Genomic DNA, 19,035 nt, shown 5'->3' on the forward strand with positions numbered 1-19,035 from the left:
TGGAAAGCCTTTTTCTTAATATCAGATTACTTCACTCTTCTTCAGATTCCATGTTGGTACAATGAAAGTAGTGGTAATCTCACTGTAATTGTAAGTTGGGATAGACACGTTATTGTTGGGTATTTTACATTAACTTGTTAAGTATTAGGTTTGGAACTTTAATAGTGGCAACTATTTATTCACAACTGATACAAAAGAGTTACATGTTTGCACCTGTTACTGTCCTTCAAAGCAGTCACCAGCACTGTGTAGAACCTATTGCCAGTGATGTGGAAGGCATAGTATACTGTTTGTAGAGCCTGTTCTGTTGATGGTGCGAATGGAGTGGTGTACTGCCTGTCGAATCTCTGGAACAGTTCTGAAGTGAATGCCACGAAGTGGTTCCTTCACCTTTGGAATAAAACAAGTCACGAGGACTTACGTCTGGGCAATGTGGTGGATGGTACAGTACTTCCTAGTCCCATCGACCAAACAGAGCAGCCATTGCTTGGGCTGTATGTGCCCACGCATTGTCGTGCAAAATGATGGGTGGGTTGCGCAGAACATGTCGTCGCTTCTTCTGCAAAGCTGGTTGCAGGTGATGCACCAAAAATGAACAGTAATACTGTGCATTGATGGTCTGCCGTGAAGGAATGCAACCCACCCATCATTTTGCACAACAATGCACGGACGCATACAGCGCAAGCTGTGGCTGCTCTGTTCCGTTGGTGGGACTGGGAAGCACTGTACCATTCACCATATTCCCCGGACTTAGTCCTTGTGAGTTTGATTTGATTCCGAAGATGAGGAACCACTTCATGGAATTCGCTTCAGAACTGTTCCAGGGATTCAACAGGCAGTAGACCGCTCCATTCGCACCATCAACAGAACAGACTCTGCTAACGGTATACTACACCTTCCACAATGCTGGCAACAGGTTCTACACAACACTGGTGACTACTTTGAAAGACAGTAACAGATGCAAACATGTAACTGTTTTTATCAGTTGTGAATAAATAGTTGCCACTATTTGAGTTCCAACCCTCGTATATAGAAACAGACTTGTGGCATAATGATGGGCTGTGTCTGGCACTTATTGCTTGTGCTGCGCCTCTGCTGGTGGGGTAAAAAGAAAATACATGTACAAATTGTGATTTCCTCATGGCAGTACAGGATTTACTGAGGCTCAGCCTATTTTGGATCATGTGGCTGAGCGTAACCTGCATTTTCAATTGGATATATGTACAGGAAGCAAGTGAGGTGCCACGTCTAAATGTTTAATGCTATCACCTAGCAGGTACTTTACAACCGTGTTTGGTCTGAGTCATTAACCATTAGCATCAAATGGAACCTAGGTCAATATGTACTTAGGAAAAAAGTTGGCTTATTGTGGAGAACATTGTGCCTCTTGATAATACCTTTAGAAAATGCATGCAATGATACGAATGTACCTAACAGGATGCCATCAGACGAGAACACTGGTGCTGCCAATTCAGTCCAGTTTCCATGATATTGACAGCTTTATAACTTATCCCAGGGGTGTGTAACATTAAATTCAAAGAGCATCACTGTCCAGGGTAGACAACACCTTACATGAAGTTAATAATGTACTACTATACTAAATCTGCTAAAGTTGGGAGATTGTATATGGGTGGTTAAGGAGCAACCACTTAAAGCATGTTATACATAAATTGATTGGAGCTGTGTGTCCCAGAGGCTACTGTGAGCTGTATGGTACGGAAAGTTAATTCTGCTTGGTCTTTACACATGGTTGACCTTGCCCATATTTCCCTTACGTGTTAGTTGGCCCTGGAATCTTCTCCAAAGCTAGGAAAGGCTACTACTGGCTACCTCTAGGTAATGATTGGTCTCTAATATGTTAAAAATAGTGTCATTAAATGTTTCCTGTGCCATAGTGGTCTTTAAGACTCAAATACTGTGTACCAAGTGTTTGCAACATGCAGTCAGAAACATTGTAACCTAGATTATTCTGCTCACATTGTATCAGGCACTGTAACTACTCTCAAATTAGATGCTTTGCATGTGGTGTCACAGTTTATTCCCATTACCATGATGGAATGTTTGAATTTTACATATATTTTACATATCTCTTGAACACCAATTTATAGAAATGCATGTAAATTGTTGTTTCTTCTAATACAGCAAGTTTGGTCACAGCATATTTATTTCACATTTCACTTCTGATGCACTTCGCGCTCGCAGATTGATTTCTTCCTGGTCCTGATTTATGTATGACATTTCATCTAAATTAGAAGTGTCCTACCTAGACTAATAAGTGCTTACATTAGTGTGCAACCACTCTAGAGACTAAAATGTCCATTGTCTTCTGTGCAGTATTTCTAGAAATACTTCATGCTTTAGACATGTGCAAAGAAATTTTCTCAGTTGGTTACATACTTGCTCTAATGTTCCTGCAAAGTGGGAAATTGTATGATATTGTATTCATTTAGACAGATTTTAATGCAAACAAGTTGACAAAATGACTAATCCATTACTGGAAGATATACTGCAGTGAGATGCAACAGTTTGGGTTAGATGAATTAATGTTCAATGTGTTGACAGACACAGTACAAAGCATTTTGTATCTTATTTGCTGTGTAATAGGATGATGTGATGGAGTGCCAAAAGGGAATGATTTGCATTCAGGTGCACTCCATTGTCATGCTGAGAAGAAGCTGGTTGATTTCGCATTTGAGCTACCACGTACTGTGCTACATGTTACCCAGCAGTGGCATACATTCCAGTCTATAAAGAATGCATTTCAGAAAAAAATTGTAGCTGAATTATGACCATACTGTACCAGGTTGACTTATCACTTCCTTACAAAGTAAGAATATGTACTCTGATCCATCCATGATCTTTTGTGAATGACATGGGGCAATTTGCAGCAGAATTAAATGTGAGCAACCTGTCCTCATTTGAGCCCACTAAGTTTCTTGGTTGCAGTGAATTTGAAAATACAATAGTGAAATATGAGGATTGAAAATAATTACATGATTAGATAAAACATGTTTCTGTGTGGATGATGTTTTTATGTTCATTGACATCACAAAGCCTTAAAGGAGCACTACATTCAAAAGTTGACACCAACTTGCTTCATTCCGAAGCACCACAGATGACCTGTACAAACTGATCCAGTACACTGCTGATGGATTCATATGTCAACAAGGTGAAAGACTTCAAAACATTTTATATGTATTAAAATATGATTTGGACTCTAGAAAAAGTTATTGTTACGTGCCCTGTCTTCTATAGTGACAATCCTCACTGCTGCCTGGATGCAACTGCAATTGCATGCTGTAAGAAGCAATCTCAACATCTGAATGTGGGTACAAAGTCGAGGCATTGAAATCTCTTAGGTCTTTGGAATTTCCTGTAAAGCAAACCATAAGACATTGCTGACATCTACATAATATGGCTGATATTCAGTAATTTGTGTGCCACACTACTGCCCCTGCCAGAGAAATGCCTCCAGCCCATACAATAACAAATCACAGCAGTTTTAAAAGAGGGACTGCTATTAGAATAACATTGACATATCTAGCATGTTGGAGTATCAGTGATTGTGAACACAAAGGCCAACCAGGATGTGTGTTCTGATCCAGTGCAAGAAAAAATGCTACAGGAATGGCAGTAAATGACATTAATTGTATTGGCACGTGTGTACCTTCCATTGCTTTTTTACATGATTGCTAGCATTGTTTGTACTCTTACCAGAGTGTAGGGTCAGTTTTAGTGCCTCCGTGTAGAAGTCTGCTACTGGTGACAATAACTGGCTGTGATTATGAGATTTGTCATTGTCATGAAATGCCTGCTCTCTTTGTCATTGCACCAACTGTTTGCACATATACCTCAACCGCTTTTGATGGTCGTCTACTTTTCTCTTCATTGCTAACATTCTCACACTTCCATGTAAACCAGTGATTCTCTGTTTGTGGTAATACATTATACAGATTTGGTAATGAATGACTACTTCTAGGTTTTGTTTATTCAGAAATGAATCATTTCCTGAATCTTAACTCATTGACTGCCATGAGGCCACTGGTGGCTTTACACATAATGCCATGGCATGGCAGTGAAACATCCATCACCATGCATGTGGCAATCAACATGTTGAATGTGGATGTTTCAATTAAGTTCACACTTGGAGACACCCTTACTAAACATACTACTAGTTTCTAATTGAAATTCATTTCCAGAATAGCACAAGTCCAGAAGAATGATTTCTTCTTCTTCTTCTTCTTCTTCTTCTTCATTTCCCCAGTGCTTATCCCTTCCTGTGCAGGGTGTGCTTTTTTAAGATTTGGCAATTTTTCACTGCATTAGCTTTACAGCTGGATGTCCTTTGGGATGCTGAAATCATCAGGGTAACGTTAGGGAAGGAAGTTGCGTATGCCATCTCACACATCTGTCTGTGAGTTGTGTAAACTTTGTTCCGTGTATTATCATATTTTTAACAGTTTGTGTATTGTGTTCTCTGAAGTAGAATGTGAGGACCAGCCCAGCATTTGCATAAACAAGCATGGGGAACCGCATAAAAATCAGTCAGGCAGGTTGTCGTTAATCTGCTGTTTGGGTTTGATCTAGAATCTGGCTCACTTTTCAGTCTTGCAAGGTAGCATGCTGTGTTACACTATAGAAGCAAGTCTTTTAAATTTTCTTTACTACTTTCTTATATCTTACGTTAGTGGGTAAGTGATGAAAGATTTTTGTGGTCACATGTTGTGCTCCTCTCTGAACCACTGACAGCTGTAGTGCTTAGTAATAAAGATATTTTTTGTCTGTTGTGATTGAAAACATTAAAATTCTTTTCAGATTTTGATGAAAAATTTCTCAGAAAATGTGTAGTGATGCCTAAAAGACATCTCTATGTGAGCACCATGTGGCATTCTCATTATTCTTTTCTATGCAATACATGTTTTCGCTATAAGGTGTGAAATACCAAATACATTACCATAAGACTTTGCTGAATTGACAAGCAAAATATATTAAAATACTATTTCGTTAATTTCATGGACTAGCAATGATCTGAAGAGCCATAGTTGCTTATATTGGTACAGTAAAGTAAGCTAAATGGATACACATTGGATATTTAGTGCTATCAGTGATTATTTGAGGAAGCACAGTGCTATCAGTGGGGCAATAACCAAAATTCTCTAATGGACAAGAAGACTCATTCACACTCATATGGTTGCTTAATAATATTACAGACAGCTTCTCTTAAGAAACACTGAATGTGTTACAAATTGAAGACTCTGTACATCATTAACACTTCTGTATACAGGTGCAAATTATAAGTGATGAAGGGGAAATAAAAATTTTCTTTGAACACCGCAAGAATGGTAATACATTCCAATCTACCTATTCCACTGCCACACTAGACCTGACAGTATTATGAGTCTTTATTATTTTACTGTGAATAAATCATGCTGATAATTTTTGCTGCTGGGCAGGTATATAGACATGGTTTCTCTGCTCACCCTCTTTTAAGTTTTGCTCAGAATTTACTAAATTTGAGATTTTCACATCACATAATTCCATCATTTTCCGGTTATGGTTTAGTATTTTTAAATGGTGAATTCTAAGATCTGTAGGTGCTGCTCATTACTGAATGAATTGTTCCACTCAAAGTAAATTCAAACGTGGGTATTATTCTATAGGTTGCTGGCCTGTGTGTTGTCTGTATACACATTGTGCAATTTGGAATGTGCTTCCTTCACAACATCCATCCACTGAAATTTGTGGTCAAAAGGATGACTTTGCATGAGGTCCATGCAGTCAGTCTCACTCTTCTCATATAGCTCTATGAATAGAACAGTCATTTCTTCTTCTTGTACTTCTTTTGTTTCTTTGATTTCTGGACCTCCAGCAAGTTCCTGGAAGTGAGCAGAAAACCGTGTATTCAGTTACGAAAGTCAATCTATATGTGAATCAGTAAACTAGATAACAAAAGTTGCATTCAATGCAGTTAAGCTAGAGAATTTATGAAAAGATAATACAGGATTATTCTTTAATGAGATCTCACATCTAATGACTGTTGTTTAAAAATGTTTTCTTAGGTATTTCAGTAAATATTTTGAGTCCAGGGTTGCAACATTCAGAAAATAGCTAACTTGTATATTTGTCTTTAGAATTTTAAGGAAACTGTGAATTTGTAGAATTACTTGTAAATCTGATTCAGCTGAAGATCAGTGTACTTTGAGGTAATTATTAACATACTGTGTAGTAACAGATATGTGTCAGCCAGGGATGGATTAATGAAGTTTTGTGGGTAGGGGCAGTTACTGCGAAGAGAAAGAAGACCCAGGGATCCTCCCCTCAAACGTTAAGGGGAAAAAATCTTCAAAAACTACTGTTTCAAGCTGTTTTGATACTTTAAAATATCAAACAATTGCAAAAATGTGTTTTTTTTTAGTCAAAAAAGTTTTAAATGTCTTGAAATGTATAACATTCACAACCTTTTTCTGAGTAACTTCTTTTATGTAATTGTTAACACACAGAAAACTGGATATGCCCCTGAATTCTAGGCAAGCAGTCTACCAACAGCAGCAATGACAACAATGTGGGCAAAGCAGATAGTGTCCTAAGGGAGATGCAAAGCACATGCTGCTGTGGCAGATTGGGAAGCTTTGCTAATATTCAAACAAGAGGGGGAGCACAAGACACTGGTACAGGTAGTACATTCTCTAGAGCACATAAAGTAAGGTGGCTTGGGGAATAATGAATTAAATGACTAAATCCACCGACCAAGACTCTAAAATCATGGGCTTAACTTTGGCGCAGATTGCATTGATTTTAATTTGGATTCAACTCTTGCGCGCGCGCGCGCGAGAGAGAGAGAGAGAGAGAGAGAGAGAGAGAGAGTGTGTGTGTGTGTGTGTGTGTGTGTGTGTGTGTGTGTGTGTGTGTGTGTTGGGGGGTGGGGTTGCAATCACCCCCTCCACGCCCCCCCCCCCCTTAATTTGCCCTTGGTGTCAGCGAATTATGTAACCACCCCAAACTGTTCATTGTATGGTAACCATCCTAAGACATTTCAAGTGCAAGGTAAGAGCAGTAAAAGAACTACGTAACCAAAAGCTGGGGGGATCCTATATGATAACTTCTATTGCTATTTGTAGTCTAAACTCACAGACAACACCACAAATGGATTAATCATCAGTTAATGAGTATAATAAACTAAAGGATATAACTAACTTTAAATCTTGTCTCATTTACAAGAATATCTGATTCTATGACTTAACATTTTCAGTTATTAATAACTTCTTCCTATTCCTTTTGTACATCCTCTGATAAATTAACTCTTTGTCTTTCTCTGAAACTTAAAAAAGATCAGATACTCTTACTATCTTGTGGTGTGATAAAATCTTACAACTTGTTGGCCATTCCTTCCTTCAAAGTGGAAATTAAGAAATATTGTACGAAAAATTTAACAGGTTTTTTGTAGCATTATTCTTGTTCTATATTTTGCCCTCAATTTCTTCCATTAATAAAACAGATGAAGTGAGTAAACTCTAGAACAAGCTTAGACCAAATTAAACTATTGCATTTGTGTGTGAGTTTGCGAGTTATCAAAATATGCGATATAAATGACCCTATCTCTTGATTGCATTGACTTAAAAGCTTACATTTTTTGCACCACCAAGGGACCGTAGAATTTAGCAATGTATATAAATTTTGACTTGATACCTCTACCTGTTCCTGAGAAAAAGGAGTCTTAACAGATGGACACACAAACAAACAACTATGTGATCCTATAAAGGTTTTGTGTTTACTGATTGAACCCTAAAACCTGGTTGTATTATGTCATACGTCATAAAGAACTGCAGTTGCAGTTAATTGAAGAAGAGTAAACCAAAGCCAATTTTTACCTACTGTGTATGGACTGAGATGTCTTTGGATGCATTGCAAAAGATATGGACAGACTGTTTTGTGAAGTACTTTTGAAGACGTTTTCCGAAAACTGTCATGAGCAGTTAGTTTGACAGCCTACAACCAATGGAAATATTTTGGATCTCGTAGCTATAAACAGGCCTAACCTTATTGACGATGTCTGTATAGAGAAAGGAATTAGTGATTTGATGTCGTCATAGCAATGATGGTTACAAAAGTTAATAAATCCACCAAGAAGCCTGGCAGAGTATTTTTGTTGGAAACAGCAGACAAGCAGTTCTTAGCATCCCACTTAGACAATAAAGGACTTAATTTAGTTCCATTGAGATGGGTGCAAGAGAATTATAGGCAGAGTTTAAACTGACTGTAAATCGTGCTCTGGAGACGTATGTGCCGAGTAAGTGGACCCACTGTGGTTTGATAGTAAAATTCAGAAAATGCTGAGGAAGCAGAGAGTGTTGCATCTTCCGTTCAAGAAAGAATGTGCAGATGATGACAGGCTAAAGTTAGTGGAAATTCATGCATTTGTACGAAGCATACAATGACTACTACTGTCGTACCTCACCAAAACAGCTTGCTCAGAATCAGACAAAATTCTGGTCCTACATATAATCGCTAAGTGAATTGAAGCCTTCTATCCAGCCACTTGGTAATCAGTCTGGTGTGACAAAAGAAGACAGCAAAAAGAAAGCTGAAATTTTAAATTTTGTGTTTAAGAAATTATTCACGGAGGAGGCTCATACGAACATACTGTTGTTTAACTATCACACAGTCTACCATATGGAGAACAGTCTCCCATATGGAGAACACAATAATAGTCATCCCTCGGACAGAAAGCAACTGAAAGAGTTGTAAACAAGTAAGTTGCAGGTGAGGATGGAGTCCCAGTTCAGTTTTACAGACAGAACTTGTATTTATCGCAAATCTCTTGCCCAACACTAAATCCCAAGCAACTGGAAGAAGTGCAGGTGATTCCTGTATATAAAAAGAGTGAAGCAACGGATCTTCAAAATGACAGACCAATATCCTAACATCGATATGTTGCAAATTCTCAGTTCAGATATAATAAATTTCCTTGAGACGGGAAAACTTTTGTCCACAAATCGGCATGGATCCGATGACTTGGGTTCACAGTCATCTATCATCTTCAATACAGTACCATCTTGGCTCCATTTGATTTTCATCTGTGTCCAAAATTCAAAGAATGCCTTGGAGGACTACACTTTGATAATGATGAAGTGGTGCAAGCAGAGGTGAGGTTGTGGCCAACAGTGCAGTATCAACAAACTGGTCTCAGCCAAGTTGACTACACCTGTTTCATTCCCAATATTGACCAAATTTGCCACCCGCTCAACATGTTGTGGAAAAAAGGGCAAAATTTGTGTGATCTTCAGATTGTGATGCAGCTATCTGCTCTGTCAAACAAGCCCTATAATCTGTACCGTGCCTGGTCCATTTTCATCTGGTAAGCCACTGTTTCTCACCACAAATATCTCACAGCACAGAGTGGGTGCAGTGCTGTACTAAAAGGCAGCAAATGGTTCTCAACACCCCTGTGCCTTCATTTCAAAGTTGCTCAGTGCCACACAATGTAATTATTTCCAAATCTATAAAGAGGCTTTGGCTATTGTTTAGTTGGTAAAGAAATTCCACATGTATATATAAGGTGTAAAGTTCCACTTGCTGACAGACCACAAACCGTTGGTTGCTCTGTCTGCTCCTTGTACCACTATGACAGACTGGACACCACAAAGACTACAACAGAGGCCATTGTTCTGATCTGCCGATAAATACAGCATCACCTACAAGGCCCCGCACTAATGCCAATGCCCTGCCCAACTCCCTGCAGGTATAGGTCCACATTTCAACATCAAGGAAGTCGTCATTTTTCAAGTGGATTTTGTGTCTTCTTATGCTATTGATGAATTTCCCCTCAATGCAGTGATTGTCGTGATTCAGACTAGAATTGCCAAATGGCTTAAGAAAGGGTGATATCAGCATTTACCCACAAGAGCAGATCATTTCCTCAAAATGTTCTTTGCATTAAAAAATAGGCTTTTCACCCTAGCTGGTGTTGTCGTCCTGGAAACAGAACAGGAATGACCTAGGGCCATAATTTGTCTGGTTCTCTGCCCCATAACACTTGTGATCCTGCATTGTGGTGACTGAGGTATTTCCTGTATCAAACTGCTGGCATGGCATGGGATCATGCATATTGCCAGCCATCGATAAAGATGTTGAAACCATGGTACATTCCTGTACTGAGTGTGGTCAGCAGCAAACCCTGCCATCCGAGATGTTTTCTCCCTGGCCACTATCGAGCTATTGGGAATGTCTCCATGTTGACTTCACAGGCCCTTCTTTGAATTATTTGTGGGTCACAGAGATGGATGCATACTCTAACTTCTCATCTGTCAGAACTGTGTGTTCAATGACAACAGTAAACATGATCAAGCTCTTTTGCAAATTTTTGCCATATAGGGCCTTCTGAAGGCCATTGTCTTGGATAATGGACCCCAGTTTGTGTCCACCCAGTATTCACAATTCTGTGAGCAGCAGGGATATAACACCTTCTCACAGCACCATTTCACACCCAATCCAGTTGAGTGACGGAACACATGGTGTACACTTTCAAAGTGAAAATTGGGGCAATAATGAAGTCCACAGCATCAGAAGATGCCTTTATGTTGTTTTTAGCCACCTACAGAGCCACATCCATATCAGTTAAGGGCCAGGCCAAGTGACTTCATGGGTGACAGTTACAGTTTCTCCTCACTCTGCTGTCACTGCCAGACCACAATCAGCCCCAGGCTACAGCCGGCACCAGCCACCATATGGGAAGTACATGGCCACCAGATGTGTGAGGTCACTGCCAAAGTGCAACACTGGAGATAACACCAGAACCAGCTATGCTACAGCTCACCTACAGAAGCCCCAAACATACTGTAAAACCTATGGACTGGCTGAATCTGCAGCAGCTGCACCCCAGGTTTCATCACCAGCAGCATACCCTCCATAAGCAATGAAGCATGGACTAGGCTCTGAAACCCACCAGTCTCTCTGTTTCAGAACCAGTGGCACCTGACCACCCTTCCACAAGCGACGTGGACCCCACCTTATCCAACAGTAACCAGAATCCAATGGAGCAGCTTGAGGTTGTTGACATTGAGATGCAGAACCTCCCACATCTAGCAGCATCACCCCCACATCTGAGGCAGAGCTGGCATAACCTGGACCAATTCCGCTTCTGCAAGCCGTTTCATGCAGGGAGGGATGCTGTTAACTGGCTCTGAGAGCAATATGGAATTATCACAGCTGCCAGTGACTGACCATCACTCCTGGTCCTCAGCCCAGGGAGCACCACAATCAATGCAAATTCACTGTAAGCGACACTATCAGTGTATGGAATGCTGCTGGACCACATCATGTCAAGTGGTGGAACCCCTGGATCAATGGCTATGTTTAATTGAGCTCCTCAGCCCAGAGCAGCCACTTCTGCTGGGATCATGTCTATGAAAACATTTGTACACAGGCCTCTTATAGTACGACAACAACTGGCTATGCTTCTATACTTCCATGGACTTTCATCCAGTGGTATTCCTATAGTGTCAAGTCAACTCTGCATGTGCTTGGTTTAACCATATATCCTTTCTAGTTCTGCCACCATATTATTGTGCTGCACAAATAGCAAAACTCATTTAGTACTTTTAGTGTCTCATGTTCTTATCTAATTTCTTCAACATCTACTGATTTAATTTGACTGCAGTCTATTACCATCATTTGACTTTTCTTACTGTTCATCATATAACCTCTTTCCATGATTATCCATTCTGTTCAACTTCTCTTCCAAGTCTTCTGCTGTTTCTGACAAAATTATGATATCTCCTCTAGTAATTACCAATATGAATATCTCCATTGGTTATTGAGAATTCCTAACCTTTTCAATGGCTTTCACAATGAAAGTTCTTGTCTCACTATCATTTTTCAACAAATATCTCCCATCCTTGAAGTACAATTGAATGAGGTCTGAAAAATACCCCTCTATAGCTGCTGTACATTCATTGTGGCTGGGAGTAATGCTCACTGCATCTGTAGTGTTTATGACATAGCCACATGTGCCCCCCCCCCCACCCCCACCCCCTTGCCCCGGCTCATTCTAAATAGTGAGCACCTCAGTGATCTCAGCCTTTATTGGCTGCGTAAACTACAAAGGCAACCATGCCATTTGGAGCTATGAATGCCTAGTATTCCTGGATGAAAAGACTATCCAAGAGATAAAAAGTCCCAAAGTGAATACCATACCTGTAAAAAGAGAGAGAGAGAATATATGCAGCTCAGAAACTACCTTTTTTTTACAACTTCATTTGCTTAAGTGGCCAAAACTGCATTTCAGGAAAGGGACTCCTCAATACAGACTCTGCCAACAGAAACTGCCAAAAACACTTGCACACGCAAGTGCACTTGCAGTGGTGGCATCGCAGTAAAGGCACTTATTTCCCTCTCACAACCAGCAAAGGTCACAGACAGACTAATTCCTCAAGACCCAAATCCAACCCTGCAGACTGACAAACCAAAGTTGAGCAGTGTCTCTGCAATGACAAAACCACCACCCTCTTCGTCTACGGAAAAAGGCATGTTGAAGAGATCTAGACTGAACCTAAGTGGTCAAAAGCCATCAGACCATGCTCCACTTATCTTGTGTGGTGATTCTAATCCAGAGCACACCACAGACAATACTGACATTAAAATATACATGAGGGGACCAATGAGTCTCTCCAACAAGCCCCTTGGTGTCACAACATCTCTGTCTTGACAGAAAGATATGAGGTCTGTTCAGAAAATTCCAGAACTTTGTCCACAAAATTTTTCTGCACTTACCTTTTATGAGGGCAGTTCAATAAGTAATGCAACACATTTTTTTTCTGAAACAGGTGTTGTTTTATTCAGCATTGAAATACACCAGGTTATTCCCCAATCTTTTAGCTACACAACACTATTTTTCAACGTAATCTCCATTCAATGCTATGGCCTTACGCCACCTTGAAATGAGGGCCTGTATGCCTGCACGGTACCATTCCACTGGTCGATGTCGGAGCCAACGTCGTACTGCATCAATAACTTCTTCATCATCCGCGTAGTGCATCCCACGGATTGCGTCCTTCATTGGGCCAAACATATGGAAATCCGACGGTGCGAGATCGGGGCTGTAGGGTGCATGAGGAAGAACAGTCCACTGAAGTTTTGTGAGCTCCTCTCGGGTGCGAAGACTTGTGTGAGGTCTTGCGTTGTCATGAAGAAGGAGAAGTTCGTTCAGATTTTTGTGCCTACGAACACGCTGAAGTCGTTTCTTCAATTTCTGAAGAGTAGCACAATACACTTCAGAGTTGATCGTTTGACCATGGGGAAGGACATCGAACAGAATAACCCCTTCAGCGTCCCAGAAGACTGTAACCATGACTTTACCGGCTGAGGGTATGGCTTTAAACTTTTTCTTGGTAGGGGAGTGGGTGTGGCGCCACTCCATTGATTGCCGTTTTGTTTCAGGTTCGAAGTGATGAACCCATGTTTCATCGCCTGTAACAATCTTTGACAAGAAATTGTCACCCTCAGCCACATGACGAGCAAGCAATTCCGCACAGATGGCTCTCCTTTGCTCTTTATGGTGTTCGGTTAGACAACGAGGGACCCAGCGGGAACAAACCTTTGAATATCCCAACTGGTGAACAATTGTGACAGCACTACGAACAGAGATGTCAAGTTGAGCACTCAGTTGTTTGATGGTGATCCGTCGATCATCTCGAACGAGTGTGTTCGCACGCTCCGCCATTGCAGGAGTCACAGCTGTGCACGGCCGGCCCGCACGCGGGAGATCAGACAGTCTTGCTTGACCTTGCGGCGATGATGACACACGCTTTGCCCAACGACTCACCGTGCTTTTGTCCACTGCCAGATCACCGTAGACATTCTGCAAGCGCCTATGAATATCTGAGATGCCCTGGTTTTCCGCCAAAAGAAACTCGATCACTGCCCGTTGTTTGCAACGCACATCCGTTACAGACGCCATTTTAACAGCTCCGTACAGCGCTGCCACCTATCGGAAGTCAATGAAACTATACGAGACGAAGCGGGAATGTTTGAAAATATTCCACAAGAAATTTCAGGTTTTTTTCAACCAAAATTGGCCGAGAAAAAAAATGTGTTGCATTACTTATTGAACTGCCCTCGTACTTGTTGTACATGGTCTTCTTCAGAATATTCTCTTCCAGAATTGATATACTGCTCCCAATGCCATTTCCAATTCTGGAAGCATCCTGAGTATGTTTCTTGTTGGAGTGCTTGAAGCGCCATCTGTGAATTTTCTCTTATCTCATCTATCGTTGCAAATCTCATTCTTTCAACAGGGTTTTCAAAAAAAAAGTCTGCAAGGGCGAGGGCTGGTGAGTACAGGGTATGAGGCAGCACAGTTATTTCATTTTTGTGCAATAGTCATGCACAAACAGGGATGAATGTGCAGGTGTGTTATTGTGCTGCAAGAGGCATAAATTGTTTTGCCACATTTCAGGCTGTTTCCTTCTCACATTTTTTTGTGGCTTTGCAACATGTCCCGATTGTACCATAGATTAAGAGTTCATCCCTGTGGCATGAATTCATGATGAACCTATCCTTCAAAGTAAAAACTATCAGCATGGCCTTGACTTTTGACCTCACCTGACAAGATTTTTTTGGTCCTTGAGAACCCTTCCTGACCCATTATGAAGATTGAACCTTGGTCTCAACATCGCAACTGTAGACCCACATCTCATCACCAGTTATGAGTCTCTTTAGGAACATCTCCTTCTCATTTACGCAATCCAAAAGCTCTTCAAAAATTATGAGGCAAAGGTCTCTCTGGTCCATGGGACGAACTTGGTGGAAACATGATACATTCCAAGATGCTGTGTCAGGATTTCATGACATGATTCAGCTGAAATGTTACATTTTTCTGCAATTTCTTGAGCAGTCTGCACAATTTTGCTGACGTTCTTGACAGAAGCACCAACGGCAGACATTGAAGGGCATCTTTAACTTCTGTGCAGCCATTTTTAAACTATGTGAACCATTCATAACACCAAGTATGGCTTAAGTACTCATCACCATAGGCTTCCTGCATCATTTGGTGTGTATCTGTAAAGATTTTCTTGAGTTTCACGCAAAATTAATGCAGATGCCTCCTCTGCCATCTAGAAATTCGTAAACTGTGCAACACAACATTCTACTCGATACAACACTGAACAATAACTAACAGACATACAACAATGAAACTTCTGGTAGTTACACATTGAACAGAAATGTATACAGGGGTGCCAACCACATTTCACTCCAACACACCATTGGTGCAAAATTACAAATGTTCCAGAATTTTTTGAACAGACCTCGTAAGGGCGAAGAAAGTAATGAATGTCGCTGTTGAGACAGTTCCTATTTTATAATGGAACATAAATGGGTTCAGGACACATGTGGAGCAGGTCTGACTCCTAGCTCAAGGAAAACCTTTGTGTTCATGTCTACAAGAAACACATTTCAAACTTTATGATGTATGTGTGCTAAAGAGTTAGAACCTCCACAGAATAGATGACCTAGTGAGGATAGATCTAAAGGAGAAATAGCCATCTTTGTTGATAATACAGACAAATCCTCACCTCTCTCTGTCAATAACAGCCTCCAAGCAGTTGCTATTAGAGCGCATTTGCAATACAGAGTTACTGCACGTTTCTTCTACCTGCCTTCTGATGAGCCAATTGACCAGGGGACTCACCAGCCTTACAACACAACTACCCTTGCCAATTTCTTGTCTGTGGGGATTTTAATGCCACCATGTGTTACAGTGATCTTCTACCACCTGTCACAGAGGCCAAGTTGTTGGAAGTCTCTTATTAGCTGAAGATTTGTGTATTCTGAATATGGGCCAGAACATGTGCTTCAGCAGTGCTAAGTGTCATTCTCTTCCATCAACTTTTCATTATGTTCACCCACTCCTGTGCATACTGCTCTGTGGGAAGTGGCAGATGGTCTACATTCCAGTAACCACTTCCCAATTTTGATCAACTGCCAGAAAGAGTAGTTCCTGAAAGAGTCACCAAGATGGGTGCTCAGCAAGGTGAAGTGGATATTGTATAGCCAACTTGCAGTATTTGTACGTAGAGACAGTGTCCAGGAATGGCAGGAATAGGTGGATCATGTCACCACAATGATCCACCATACGGCTGATACATTCATTCCTAAGTTCTCAGGACAGTGTCCTGCAGTTGAGTGCAGAATGTTACTCCACAATTTAGGACAGGTGTGCAGCCATGCATAGGCTCAAATTCATACCATCAGTTGAAGCCCTCACAGCCTTTTGGGTTGTGAAAGTGAAATGCTGTCATAGTATAAAAGAGAGCAAGAGAAAAAAGTGGCAGACACTATTGAACTCTATACACCATTTCACTATGCTGTCGATTATATGAGAGACCAATTGGAGAATATCAGGCAAAGGGTCAGGTGCCCAAATGCTGCTGTAATGAAGAATGGTATTCTCCAGAACAGTTGTGCAGACTATGGTGGAACACTTTGCTCCATAATGGCTAACTCCAGACAGGACACAGCTTTCTGTCAACATCAAACAACCACTGAGAAGGGTAATATAGGCTTTAATTCTACCAGCAAGGAAGTTTACAACCATCATTTCTCAATGTGGGAGTGTGAGCCTGCACTGTCTGCAACAAGTGATATATCACAAGGACACCACAGCATTCATTACAGCGTGCTGAAGCACCTCAATGGAAACACAAAAAGAATCCTCCTCAAACTTTAATTTTGTTTTTAAAACAGAACAATTTCCTAACTCATAGAAGGAAGATGTTTTAACCCTTCCTCAAACATGGGAAGGATTATACAAGCCCAAGTAGTTACCATAGTGTTGCCCTCACCAGCTGCATGGGAAATACATTGGAGCAGATGATCAATCACAGCCTTGTCCGATTCTTTCAGAGTGGGTTCAGGAGGTACCAGTCTACCACTGATAACCTGACTCTGCTGGAAGTGGCTATACAACAGATTCTCCTGCACGGACACCACCTAATAGGTATATTTTTTGACCTTATCATTACAGTACTACCTCGAGGTATAATACCATCAAACAGCTCCACCTACTGGGCTTTGGGAGATGTCTTACAGTTTTGCTACAGTTCATTCTGTCCGTACATTATTTTAAATATTGAGCTGATAATGTCCTCTCAGGTCATTTTATCCAGCAGAATGGTGTCCCTCAAGTTAATGTTTGATGTGTGACCATCTTTTTAATAGCTATAAGTGGTATTGCATCCATGGTAAGGAGCCCTGTGCAGTGCTCCTTCTCCATAGATGAGTTTTCAATCTTCTGTTCTTTTTCCAGTTTTCCAGCAACCACACAACAGTCCCAGCTAACCATTAAGAGGCTGAGAAATGGGTGGACAACATTGTTTATAAATTTTCTACTGTGTATGCTCTTTTTAACAGTTCCAGAAGCTTTATTAATCTCCCAGAAATTAAAACAAGGGGCATCATTATAACTTTTAAAGATGCAATGAGGTTCCTGGGCCTCATGTTTGATGAAAAAGAAAGTTGGTTGCTGAGATATGAAATCATGGTCTCTCAAAGCATGTAGTATTTTAAAATGTGTAAGCCACATGACATGGGGAGCAGAAAAAGTGTTTGCTCCAATTTTTAGAGGCTTTATATGATCCCACCTCGATTCTCATTGTAAATATATGAGACTGTTCGGTGAGCATACTTGAAACTCCTTGACCCAGTTCACCATGAAGAATCAAGCTGGCTACAGAGGCACTTTGGACCAGTCCTATTCCCAGAATTTGTGGCTAGAGCTATGGAACAACCACTTAACACAAGATGGCTACTGCTGATGGTACGAATGTGCAAGACCTTTTACCTACCGTGATCACCTGTGCATCATACTACTGTTAGCCCACCTATGAAGCAACTTTTAATAATTATGTTAGAGCAGTGAGGCTCTTTTGGAATTCTTGCAGATTTGCCTTTAAAATATGGGTGTGGCAAATATTAATGTTTTACACCAAGGTTGAAGCAAATCATTGCCTTTACTCCTCAAGAGACTAATAGTTCTTTTCTACATGACAAGTTTTTAACAACAGATATTATATCTAGTGTTATTTTTAAATCTTTTTACCAATGTTTTATACAATCTCCATAATTTCAGTTCAGTGTACACTGATGGTTCTAAACAAAAAGAGTCACTCGGCTGCTCAGTAGTTTTCCCTGGCTGTGTCCTCAAGATTCTCCTATCAACTGAATTTACTGTCTAAGCGATCCAGTCTAAATGACCCTGAGTGCGCTGGAGCTGATGAGGTGTGACAGAAGGAAGAATTTTTTCGTCTGCTCTGATTCCTCCAGTGCCCTATAGGTGATTTCACAGATTTACCCAAAAGAAAAGATTCTCCCATTGATACAAGACTCCTTGATGCTTCTATATGACCAGGGAAAGGACACAGTATTCTTCTGGGTACTAGGCCATGTCGGAATACAGGGAAGTGAGAAGGCTGGCATAGCAGCCAATGAAGCTTTTTGGGGACACACTGTAGAAATGTGCTGCCCCCTTACAAGCCGTTTCCCCACTGTTGAGCCAGAAAGTCATAAGCTAGTGGGGAAAGGGAGGAGCAGAGGGGATGGGAGTGCCAGAAAATAAGATGCATTCTGGGAAATCAAATGTCCAGCCATGGTGATCCTCCTTCCAGTCACAAAGACAGGATGAAATGGCTCTGACTCATCCCTGTATACGTCATAGTCCTCTGACCCATGGCTTCTCGCTCCAGCAAGAGGACTTACCAGTTTGTGGGGCTTTTGGAGTGCATGTCTCACATTTTAACAGTGTGTGACTTATATTCTGATGAGATGGCAGCAGTGAATTTAAAGGACATGCCCTCTATTTTAGCTGATGACAAGACAAGTGTGGTATGAATTTTAAAATAGTACTGCCTGAAGGGATCTGCAGTGTGTTGGTCGTCAGTAATACTCCTGTTGTCACAGTTCAAGATGATATTTTCCTTTTTATTATTTTCTTCCTATTTAAGGATACAGGTTACTTATAAATGGTGGAAAAACTGAATTTTT

At 40.8% G+C, this 19,035-nt stretch overlaps 1 protein-coding gene across 1 annotated transcript in view; it reads right to left on the reverse strand.

The window, feature by feature from the left end:
- Positions 1–5,654: 5,654 nt before the first annotated feature.
- LOC124722210 (dynein axonemal intermediate chain 3-like) overlaps positions 5,655–19,035 on the reverse strand; it is a gene marked incomplete at its 5' end in the record, with an annotated part of 287,800 nt that continues 274,419 nt past the window's right edge. The window contains one exon of the mRNA XM_047247406.1: positions 5,655–5,876. Coding sequence (XP_047103362.1) covers positions 5,655–5,876 — 222 coding nt within the window. The remainder of the gene's footprint in view (positions 5,877–19,035) is intronic.

The sequence above is a fragment of the Schistocerca piceifrons genome, chromosome X, assembly GCF_021461385.2.
Source record: "Schistocerca piceifrons isolate TAMUIC-IGC-003096 chromosome X, iqSchPice1.1, whole genome shotgun sequence".
NCBI classification, from domain to species: Eukaryota; Metazoa; Arthropoda; class Insecta; order Orthoptera; family Acrididae; genus Schistocerca; species Schistocerca piceifrons.